Source organism: Thalassophryne amazonica, chromosome 10, assembly GCF_902500255.1.
Source record: "Thalassophryne amazonica chromosome 10, fThaAma1.1, whole genome shotgun sequence".
Classification (NCBI taxonomy): Eukaryota; Metazoa; Chordata; class Actinopteri; order Batrachoidiformes; family Batrachoididae; genus Thalassophryne; species Thalassophryne amazonica.
In genome coordinates, this window is record NC_047112.1 from 68,791,401 (window position 1) to 68,803,479 (window position 12,079).

General features: G+C 41.8%; 1 protein-coding gene across 2 annotated transcripts in view; it reads right to left on the minus strand.

Moving 5' to 3' along the window:
• edem3 (ER degradation enhancer, mannosidase alpha-like 3) overlaps nt 1-11,674 on the minus strand; it is a 62,367-nt gene extending 50,693 nt beyond the window's left edge. The window contains exons 1-3 of one of the 2 annotated variants that reach the window (XM_034180202.1): nt 10,587-11,674; nt 10,459-10,504; nt 9,979-10,079 (exon numbers count right to left, since the gene is read on the minus strand). In XM_034180202.1, coding sequence (XP_034036093.1) covers nt 9,979-10,079; nt 10,459-10,504; nt 10,587-10,675 — 236 coding nt within the window. In that variant the 5' untranslated portion in view covers nt 10,676-11,674. The remainder of the gene's footprint in view (nt 1-9,978; nt 10,080-10,458; nt 10,505-10,586) is intronic. The other variant, XM_034180203.1, reaches the window with a different exon arrangement.
• Nucleotides 11,675-12,079: the final 405 nt, after the last annotated feature.

Consider the following 12,079-nt stretch of genomic DNA (forward strand, 5'->3'; position numbering starts at 1 on the left):
CATTCTTTACTGCTCACTGGTTTTACCATATTTACAGTACTGTGCAGAGGTATGGGGTAATACTTATAAAGGTACAACACAATCACTATCAGTAATGCAGAAAAGAGCTATAAGAATTATTCATAATACTGGCTATAGAGATCATACAAATCCACTATTTTTACAATCCAAATTCTTAAAATTCACAGACTTGGTTCATTTTCAAACAGTACAAATTGTGTATAAAGCAATAAACAATTTACTTCCAGCAAATATTAAAAATATGTTTTTTAACAGATCAGGGGATTACAGTCTGAGGGGGAAATTTAATTTAAAGCATCAGTGGGCACGAACAACATTAAAAGGTTTCTGTATTTCTGTCTGTGGGGTGAGGATGTGGAACAGATTGGGAGTGGGGCTCAAGCAATGTCCAAGCATGAACCAGTTCAAACAGTGGTACAAAAATATGGTTTTTTCTGGGTATAGGGAGGAGGAAGGGTAATGAGGGTTAGGGTGTTTTTGTTTTTTGCTTCGGCTTGTAAATATATAGTATTTTGTATGTAAGTAGGTATGTGTAGGTGTATATTTATGTTTGTGTATATATATGTGTATATATGTATATGTGTATGTATGTTGATGTGTATATGTATGTGTATGTGTATATATATGTATATATATATATATATATTGATATCGGTTTAGGTGTGTAGGAATTTATGTGTATATGTGGCAAAGGGTATTACTGGTTGTGGGGAAGAAGGGGTAGGGATAAATAAGCTGATGCTTCACCCTACCCCTTTTCGGACATGTTGGGTACACAGTAGGAACTTTTTTGTTGTTGTCTTTACTGATCTATCTTGTAATTGTTGTTGTATCAAATGTTCGAAATAAACAGTTTTCATTCATTCATTCATTCATTCCCTCGTGATGCGAAGCAAGGCGGGGGTGTTGCTCTTATTTATAAATCTAGGTTTAGCTTATTAGCTGTTGGGGGTCACAAATATAACTCGTTTGAGCATCTGATTCTCCGCTCTGCTTAGGATATTACACATTGCCAAGGTCAGAAGAATAAAAATCAGTCGTATTACTTTGTCACTGTATATAGGCCTCCTGGCCCATATTCTGAATTCTTAGATGAATTTGGTGCTTTCATCTCTAACTTGTCAACTAGTGTAGATAACATTCTGATCATTGGTGACATTAACATTCATATAAATAAGACTTCTGATCCCCTCTGCAAATCATTTATGGAAATTGTGGATGCATTAGGATTTCGGCAATGCATTCGGGATTCGACGCGCATTAGTGGAAATACGCTGGATCTGGTTCTCGCACGTGGTATTGCTGTCACAAATATTGACATTATGCCTCTTACATCAGTGGTGTCTGATCACTCACTTATTAAGTTTACAGTTTCGCTGCCATGTTTAGTGGAACAACAACCTTACGAGGTCTGTTAGAAAAGTATCAGACCTTTTTATTTTTTGCAAATACTATATGGATTTGAATCATGTGCACTTGCATCAGCCAAGCTTGAACCTTCGTGCGCATGTTTTTTCACGCCTGTCGGTTGCGTCATTCACCTGTGGGCAGGCTTTGAGTGAGCACTGGTCCTCCCCTCTTGTCGGATTTTCATTGTCAGGAAAATGTCTGAACGGCTGGAGCAGCGCTGCATCAAATTTTTCAAGAAACTGTGTGAGACAGCCAGGTGGAAACCATTCGGAAAATTCAGATGGCTTTCGGTGAAAATCCTATGGGCATCACACAGATTAAGGAGCATTACAACCGGATTAAAGACGGCCCACAGCGGCTGAGGGAGCGCCACGGCCATTGACAGGCTGAAATGACCAGATCATTTCCAAAGTGAAGGCTGTGTTGATCCGGGACGTCGTGTGACTACCAGAGAAATGGCAGAAGAGGTGGACATCAGCCATTTTTCAGCAGATTCCACTGTTACAGGAGATTTTGTAATGAAAGACGTGTGGAGGCGTTAGCACGTCGGGACGAAGCCGCAATGACGGAGAACAAAAGCAAGTCCATGTTGGAAGTCTCACGGGACATGTTGTGACATGCCCAGCTCTCCACAATTACTCAGATACTCACTCGACTAAAAAGCACCGAAAGCCGTCTGAATCTTCTGAATGGTGGAAGACCTAACGCCATTGCGGCTTCGTCCCGACGCGCGAATGCCTCCGCACGTCTTTCATTACAAAATCTCCTGTAACAGTGGAATCTGACGAAAAATAGCTGATGTCCACCTTTTCTGCCATTTCTCTGGTAGTCACACGATCAACACAGCCTTCACTTTGGAAATGATCTGGTCATTTCAGCCTGTCGATGGCCGCTCGAAGCGCGGTGCGCCCTCAGCCGCTGTGGGCCGTCTTTAATCCGGTTGTAATGCTCCTTAATCTGTGTGATGCCCATAGGATTTTCACCGAAAGCCATCTGAATTTTCCGAATGGTTTCCACCTGGCTGTCTCACAGTTTCTTGAAAAATTTGATGCAGCGCTGCTCCAGCCATTCAGACATTTCCCTGACAACGAAAATCCGATGAGGGGGTGGACCAGTGCTCACTCAAAGCCTGCCCACAGGCGAATGACGCAACCGACGGGCATAAAAAAAACTTGCATACGCACGAATGTTCAAGCTTGGCTGATGCAAGCGCACATGATTCAAATCCATATAGTTTTTGCAAAAAATAAAAAGGTCAGATACTTTTCTAACAGACCTCGTATATATCACTACAGCGATGCATCAACTGAACTCGAACTGTGTTAAAACCACGCTCCCCTAAATCACAGTCACCTTGGTTCAATGATTATCTGCGTGACCTCAAGCATAAAGCAAGAGGTCTAGAACGGAAATGGCGTCGTTCAAAATTAGAAGTATTTCACCTTGCGTGGCGTGATGTTATCTTAGACTATAAGCATGCATTATTGGCTACAAAGCAGACCTACTACTCTGATTTGATCAACAACAACAAGCATATCTCAAAGTTCTTGTTCGACACAGTGGCAACACTTATGCATGGACAACCACCTGTAGTTCGCTCTCCTTTTACAGCACAAGATTTCCTAGATTACTTTGGGAAGAAAATAGAAGACATATCCCGACATGCCTTAACCCAGCCACTACACCCTGCTATTGAGGTGGGCACCATTACTGAGGTATTACCTAGATTTAAAGAATTTGATAGTATCTCACTAGGCATGCTGACAAAACTTGTAATAACAAAAAGCACAACCTGTTTATTTGATCCTATACCAACAAAACTGTTTAAGGATCTGTGGCCCACTCTTGAGCTGAATGTGCTGGAAATTATGAATCTTTCTTTAACTTCTGGATCTGTTCCTAAAGGTTTCAAATCTGCAGTGATTAAACCATTACTTAAGATACCTAATCTTGACCCTGGTGTATTGAAAAACTATCGGCCAATATCAAATCTATCATTTTTCTCTAAAATTCTGGAAAAAATGGTGTCACGGCAGCTCGTAGACTATCTTACTGAGAATAATCTCTTTGAGCCACTGCAGTCTGCTTTTACAAAATATCATTCTACAGAGACGGCTCTTACTAAACTGGTGAATGATCTTCTGCTTACAATGGATTCGGACACCACTACGGTTATGTTGCTGTTAGATCTCAGTGCTGCATTTGATACAGTGGATCATCATATTCTACTTGACAGGCTGGAAAATCATTTTGGGATTATTGGGAGTGCCCTTGCATGGCTGACGTCATACTTGACCAGTCGTTCTCACTGCGTTTTGTACAGTAACACTACCTCTAACCTTAGTGACATGAAATTTGGGGTTCCACAGGGGTCTGTCTTAGGCCCCCTGCTTTTCTCCCTTTATATAGCACCCCTTGGGCACATATTGCGGCGTTTTTGGATTACCTTTCACTGCTATGCAGATGATACTCAGTTATACATGCCGATAACTGCTGGTAATCTTGTTCACATAAAATCCTTAGAAGATTGCCTTGCATCAGTGAGAAGTTAGATGTCTAGAAACTTCCTACTTTTAAACACTGATAAGACTGAAATGATGGTTCTTGGTCCAGTGAGACATCGGCATCAATTTGACCAGTTAACACTCAGCCTAGGCTCATGTGTCATACATCACACTGACAAAGTGAGGAACCTTGGGGTAATTTTTTATCCTTTGTTGTCCTTTGGCCTCCACATTAGAAATATTACTAGGACTGCTTTCTTCCACCTGCGAAATATAGCGAAGATTCGCCCCATTCTGTCTATGGCTAATGCTGAGACCCTGATCCATGCATTTATCGCTTCTAGATTGGACTACTGCAATGTTCTATTTTCTGACTTACCGCAGTCTAGAATTAGGGGTCTCCAATTGGTTCAAAATGCTGCAGCCAGACTTTTGACACGAAGCAGAAAGTACAACCACATTACACCCATTTTGGCATCCCTTCACTGGCTTCCTGTCCCAGTGAGATCAGATTTTAAGGTTCTGCTACTAACCTATAAAATTATTCATGGACTGGCACCTCCCTACCTAGCTAACCTAATTAAACCTTACGTACCGGCCCGGGCTTTACGTTCTCAGGGTGCAGGACTACTTTGTGTCCCTAAGGTGAATAAGAAGTCTGCGGGTCACAGAGCTTTCTCTTATCATGCCCCTGTTCTGTGGAATGATCTCCCTGCATCAATAAAACAGTCAGATTCTGTGGAGATTTTCAAGACCAGACTTAAGACGCACTTATTTTCCCTTTCATATGGCTAGCATACTGATACAGTTTTGTTTTACGCTTTTTACTCTTTTAATTCATTTATTAGTAATTGGAGCGGGCTGTGGCCTCAACTTTACCTAAATTCTGGGTCTTTTAGTAAAGTTTAGGGCTAGTGGCCGGTGATCACCTTAGTATTTCTCTGTTTTTCTTGTTGTTTAATGCTGGCAAATTATACAGCATTTTTTGTCTTTCTGATGCCTGATTCTGTTTTTTCTCTCTGTTTAACGTGCAGCTCCATCCAGAGATGGAAGATGTATTCGTGTTGGCGATCCTCCTGTCCTGTGCGCCAATAGTCTGTCTTGTATATTTGTCCGTGAATTGTTCTGTAATTTATGTTTGTAACATGGCCCAAGCAGAGGGTCACCCCTTTGAGTCTGGTCTGCTTGAGGTTTCTTCCTCAGAGGGAGTTTTTCCTTACCACTGTTGCTCTGGGAGTTGGTAAGGTTAGACCTTGCCTGTGTGAAGCGCTTTGAGGCAACTCTGTTGTGATTTGGCGCTATATAAATGAAAATAAATTGAAATTGTGTGGCAGAGGGCCTGATGCACCATGGTGGAGATGGCATCAGCTGTGGACCAGTTTTGCCTGTACGCGTACTGGTGCTCATCTACAGTCACATCGATGGTCTGCTTCAGGCGCCTCATCACCAGCCTCTCAAAGCACTTTGTGGTGATGGGGGTGAGTGCATGACAGGGTTTTCTATATATTAGCAATATTATTATCAAATATTAATGTCTTTACTTTGATGTACTGCCTTTGATCTTGCTTCTGATTCTGTTCTCTATTTTCCATATATACATACATGCATGTGTGAGAGTTCATGCACCATTATTCTTCTAAATAATCACTCATTGTCAAAGCAGAAATATACACTGAACTGTTGAAGTAATCATTACAACTGCTCCCATGAGAAAAGTAACATTTGTCCTTTTGCTTAATGAATGCGCAGACCGTTTTGCTAGAGCTATGTTTTTGTCGAGCACAGATTAATATTTCGGCCTTGAGTAAAGAATAACACAGCCTGTACACTAGTTCAAGGCTGGCGCTGTAATGTTTCAATTTGAAGAACAATTACTATCTGTCTGAGCAAGACCACAGGGCGCCTTCCAGGTGCGAAGTGATACAAATATGAATTGACTGAAAAAAAACACAGCTGTACCTTGTATATCGTTTTGTAATATGTCTGTGTGTAAATAAATTCAGGAGCAGAGTGGGCAGGGCCCTTCAGAGCTGACTGACGGACAGTGACGAGGGGTCATGCTGGCTCTCCCTGATCAGGAAATGAAATTCAGTCTCTAGCGTGATCATTCTTTGTGTTAGTTAACTGAGTTGCTTTTTTTTTACAGATTACAACTCTGACAGTGCAACTGGCCTGTAGTCGTTGAGGCAGGATGGTGCAGAGGTCTTTGGCACATGGATCATCCTTGATGTCTTGAGGCACGGCGGAAGTCTGGCTTGGGACAGAGAGGTGTTGAATATATCCACCAGAACCTCAGACAACTGGTGTGCACAGTCTTTTAGGACCCTCCCTGGTATTCCGTCAAGACCCAGGGCCTTTCGGGGGTTGATCCTCTGCAGCACATTCCTCACCTCAGCTGTAGTGATGTTGCTGACTGGGGGGTCTTTGGGGGAGGGAGGGACTGGGGAGGGAGTACTGGTGTTGGGCACCACAAAACGTGCATAAAAGGCATTCAGAGTGTACGGGAGCGTTGGGTCTGCAGAGCACTGTGCTACATTGTTTTTGTAGTCCGTGATGCATTTGATGCCCCTCCACATACTCCGTGGGTCGTTAGATTGAAGGTGGCCTTGAACCTTGAGGGCATATGTGGACTTAGCTCTTTTTATTCCCGCAGACAGGTTCCTTCTGGCTGCTCTGAGTGCTGTTGCATCACTGTCTTTGAATGCAGCATCACAAATTTTCAGCAGGGAGCGCACCTTTCCGGTCATCCAGGGTTTCTGGTTTGGCCTGATGGTGATGGTCTTGGCGGTGGTCACACTGTCTATGCAGCTCCAGATGTATCAGTGCACAGTCGATGAGTATTCCTCCAGGTCCACATTGCTCCCTGTTGTTCCAACCGCTCTGAACATTTGCCAGTCGGTGGTCTCAAAGCAGTCTTGAAGCATGGACACAGCACCAGTTGACCACACAGAGATGGTCTTTGTGATTAGGTTTACCTTATGGCTGCTGGGGGTCATAAATATAATTTGTTTGAGCATCTGATTCACCACTTCGCCCACGATGCTACGTACTGTCAGGGTCAGAAGTATGGAAATCAGTCATGTTATTGTGTCACTGTTTATAGGCCTCCCAGACCATATTCTGAATTCTTAGATGAATTTGGTGCGTTCATCTCTAGCCTGTCAGCGAGTGTGGACAACATTTTGATTATTGGTGACTTTAACATTCATATAAATAAGCCCTCTGCAAATCATTTATGGAACTTGCAGATGTGTTAGGATTCCAGCAATGCATTCAGGATTTTTGATGCACATTAGTGGAAATACCCTGGATCTGGTTTTCGCATGTGGCCTTGCTGTCGCGAACATCGACATTTTGCCTCTTGCCTCGGTGGTCTCCGACCACTCATTTATTAGGTTTACATTTACGTTGCTACGTTTAGTGGAGCGAAAGCCTTATCTACTACTGCGGCAACACATTAAACCCTCAACTACAACTAAACTCGAAGCTAGACTGCTTGAAATATTGGCTTCAGGTATGGAGAATGTTCAATCAGTGGATAGTCTTGCAGATGGCTTGAATTCAGCGCTCAAGGCTACACTGGATAAGGTTGCGCCTCCTCTTTTAAGGCCACGCCTTCCCAAGCCACAGTCACCTTGGTTCAATGGTTACTTGTGTGACCTTAGACAGAAGGCTAGAGGTTGGAACAGAAATGGCGTAGTTCCAAATTAGAGGTGTTCCACCTTGTGTGGCGGGATGCCATCTTAGATTATAAGCATGCACTACTGGTTAGAAAGCGGACCCATTACTCTGATTTGATCAGTAAAAACAAACATAACTCAAAGTTCTTGTTTGACACGGCAGCATTTCTCATTCACAGACGGCCACCTGTTATTCACTCTCCGTTTTCAGCACAGGACTTCTTGTACTTTTTTGAGAAGAAAACTGAAGATATTAGGTTGAGCATATCTCAGCACGCCTTGGTCCAACCACCGCATCCTGCTTTGGAGGTGGGTGTTGCCACTGACGTCTTACTTAGATTTACAGGTTTTGATGGTATCTCGCTTGGCGCGTGACGTCTACAAAAAGCACAACCTGCTTATTTGATCCCATACCAACAAAACTGTTTAAGGACCTGTGGCCCACTCTTGGGCTGACTGTGCTGGAAGTTATTAACTCTCACTAACTTCTGCATCCGTTCCTAAATGTTTCAAGTCTGCAAGTGATTAAACCATTACTTAAGAAATCCAATCTTGACCCTAGTGTATTGAAAAATTACAGGCCGATATCAAATCTATGATTTTGTTCTAAAATTCTGGGAAAGTGGTGTCGCTGCAGCTCATGGAGCACCTTGCTGAGAATGATCTTTTTCAGCCACTGCAGTCTGTTTTTAGAAAATATCATTCCACAGAGGCAGCTCTGACTAAAGTGGGGAATCATCTTCTGCGAGCAATGGACTCAGATACCACTACAGTCTTGGTGTTGTTGGATCTCAGTGCTATGTTTGACACAGTTGATCATCATATTTTAACTGATAGGCTGGAGAATCGTTTCGGGATTGCTGGAACTGCCCTTGCGTGGTTGACGTCATATCTGTTCCGTCGTTCTCACTGTTTTGTGCAGTGGCACTACCTCTGATCTCAGGGGCATGAAGTTTGGGGTTCCACATGGATCCGGTTTGGCCCCCTGCTCTTTTTCACTTTATGTAGCACCCCTTGAGGACATGCTGTGGCATTTTGGGACTGCCTTTCATTGCTATGCTGATGATGCTCAATTGTATATGCTGATAATGTTGTCCACATAAAATCTTTAGACGTCTGCCTTGCAGCAGTGAGAAGCTGGATGTCTAGTAACTTTCTACTTTTAAACTCTGATAAGACTGAAATAATGGTTCTTTGTCCAGCAAGACATCAGCATCAAAAAGATCAGCTGGTGCTTAGCTTTGGTTTGTGTGATATACATCATACAAACAAAGTGAGGAACCTTGGGGTTACATTTGATCCTACGATGTCCTTTGACCTTCACATTAGAGACATTACAAGGACTGCTTTCTTCCTTCTGCAAAATATAGTGAAGATTAATCCCATCCCGTCTGTGGCTGATGCTGAGACTCTGATTCATGCCTCTATTGCTTCCAGATTGGACTATTGCAATGCTCTGTTTTCTGGTTTACCGCAGTCCAGCTTTAAGGGTCTTCAACTGGTTCAAAATGCTGCTGCCAGTCTTCTGACACAGCAGAAGGTTTGACCACATTACACCCATTTTGGCATCCCTTCACTGGCTTCCGGTCTCTTTAAGATCGGACTTTAAGGTGTTGTTATTGGCCTACAAAATTGTTCAAGGACTGGCACATCCTTACCTGGCCGACCTGGTTGAACACTATGTACTGGCTCGGGCCCTGCGTTCACAGGGTGCTGTTCTACTGTGTGTCCCTAGGGTGAAATAAAAGTTGGCAGGTTACAGAGCACTTTCTCATTGTGCCCCAGCTCTGTAGAATGATCTGCCCGTGCAGATCCGTAAAGCAGACTCTGTGGAGACTTTTAAGTCTCGACTGAAGACATTTTTTTTCCTTGTTTTATCACTAGTATTTTATGTTACTGTATGTCTTCTTTTATTCTTTTTACTTATTTATGCTTTAACTTTTTTTATTGTGTTTTTAATCTTTTAATTCATTTTGTTCTGCTTTTTTAAATGTTTGTGAAGCGCCTTGAGGCGACCTCCTCGCAAGTTGGCGCTATATAAATTAATAAATTTGAAATTTGACTTTTGACTGTAACTAATCTATAACGGGTTTTGTTTGTTTTATACATATAATGAATTTAGATTATAAGAAACAAAATTCGCTGGTCCACCTGAATCCATTATATGCAAGTTTGGAGATATATATATATATATATATATATACACACATACATACACACACACACACACATATGTATCTAGATACAAAAATCGTTACATTCCATCTCTGAATGTGGTAAAGATCTCTCTGATGGCTGATGTGTGGATTTATTATTTTGTTCACGGGTAAAGCATCAAGAGACAAAAGCACAACAACACTCACTTGCCCAGTGCATCGTCTATGTCACCTCGACTTGGTTCAAGACCACGTACTCTCCCTCTGCATGTTAGCGGCATCAACTCATCTGCTGGATATGCATGGTCCTGGTCAAAACACACATGGCAAGCTATTTGTGGCATCCTTTGACCTCCAACTTCGTCTGCTAAATAAGAAACGGCCTCACATTGTTTTGACACTGTTGCCTTACATTAACTCAAAATGGTTAATCCCACATAATTTTTTTTTTATTATTCCCTTGTCTTGAGTGTCATGAACATAGAAATCACTTTTTAAAATTCTCTAACAGCAGTTCCCAAACTCCATCAAGTACTGCAAGGAAACTTCACTACTTTGAAAATCCTGTTTTTCAACAAAAAATTAATAATACTGAATGCATTTAAAATACATATAAACTCTGCTGAAGTTGTATTATGGTACATGCTACACAGTTTTTACATAACCGCAGAGGAATTAAAAACTTACCATATAATTCTGATATGCATGGTCAAACATCTCTACCACTTGATTCCTTTGGAGTAGACAAACCAAAATCAGAAAGAAGTACATTTTTCAGAATTTTTCTAACACTAAAGACAGGGATGTAGTCTCACCTCAGCTTTTGTCTCTCCTCTCGTGTCATAGCCAGTCCAGTGTGACATGACGCTCCAAGCACCACAAATAAGAATAGTACAGATGGCATTGTAATGAAGAAATGAGATCACGATACAACTACAGCGCTCAGTACGTCAGTGAGCAATACCTCATCATTACCAGCTCCACTAACCAAACGCCTGGCATCATCATGAACACCAAACAAACAGAGACCTAGTCAAAGTGTACTCCTCTGAGGTCATGTTAAAACACTGCTTTGGCTTTGTCAAAGAGGTATCCAATAACTGTTGCACTTTACAGACAGCATCATCATACAATTTTAATGTTAATGTTGTGTTCCTCTGCAACTTCATGTGTTTCTTCAGCAGGTGAGATGATATGTGTAAGTGCAGACAAAACTGAAATTAACAGTTTTGCAAGAAAGAAATGCTGTTACTTCAAGTCATAAAGATTTAACAGTATGGATGACTTGTAGTGCAAATAAAGTCTTGGGAGCAGCTGTGTCACACCTGTTTACTTTTCCACGTTGTCACCCAGACCTATTCCAAGTGATGTGACACGCTGCCACGCATACAAGTAATAATTTGTCAAAGAGAAACCAAATTAACCCATTGATATGTACATACACACCAGCAATCATTGAGCTTCATGTCCTGACGAAGCTGTTCAAACCTGTTTAATAATCAAAGCGTCCCTACTTACTTAATGCCTACTGACAAATAAGTTTCAAACCAATAATCCTTCGAAGTATTGACTCCCAGCGGCCCCTCTTATCAGTCTGATGTTAAATCTTTCAGACACAAGTTAATTATTTGCTCCTTTCCTCACTGCAGCTCTGATTAGCAGGTAGCCAAATGTGCTAGCTAGTTAGCCGAGCTGGTGATAGTCGAGCGCGAGAATTGAATATACCGAGAGAAACGGGATCCATTATTAAAACAACTGGACTAAACTAACTTTATTGTCTGTATTTTATAACGTGAAGCCGAACTAAGCCTCCGCCGATATTTTGTTCGGGCAGCCTGCCTGAAACCAGGATGAAGCGCTGACGAAAACCTCAACAACATCCTCTTCCTTGATGTGTGGAGTTTCTAGCCCGGCGTCTAAACTTTCAGGTAGTCTACTCTCAGACCAAGTGCAAAACAAAACTTCTTTGCTGAGATTATTAGAGCATAACTTTAACCACCATGCCAATAAACTTCTATAAACTATTGCATCCAGAATCACCTGAGCGCTTCACCTTGCTGCCGAAAATCCACGCGAGCCAATGTGCCTGACAAACGAAACTCAGGGAATAAGACGAACCCGATTGTGACGTTTGTATTGCCTTCACGAAAAGCAAGAAAAATGAAAAGTTTTGACTAAACTTCATATCTTAGCTAATAAAACAACAAATGTAATCATTTCCAACGAAGCGTGGAATGTAGTCGAATTAAATAAAAAATGTTAAATTTAAAACAACTAGATATTCTTGTATAACTACAATATTTCATAA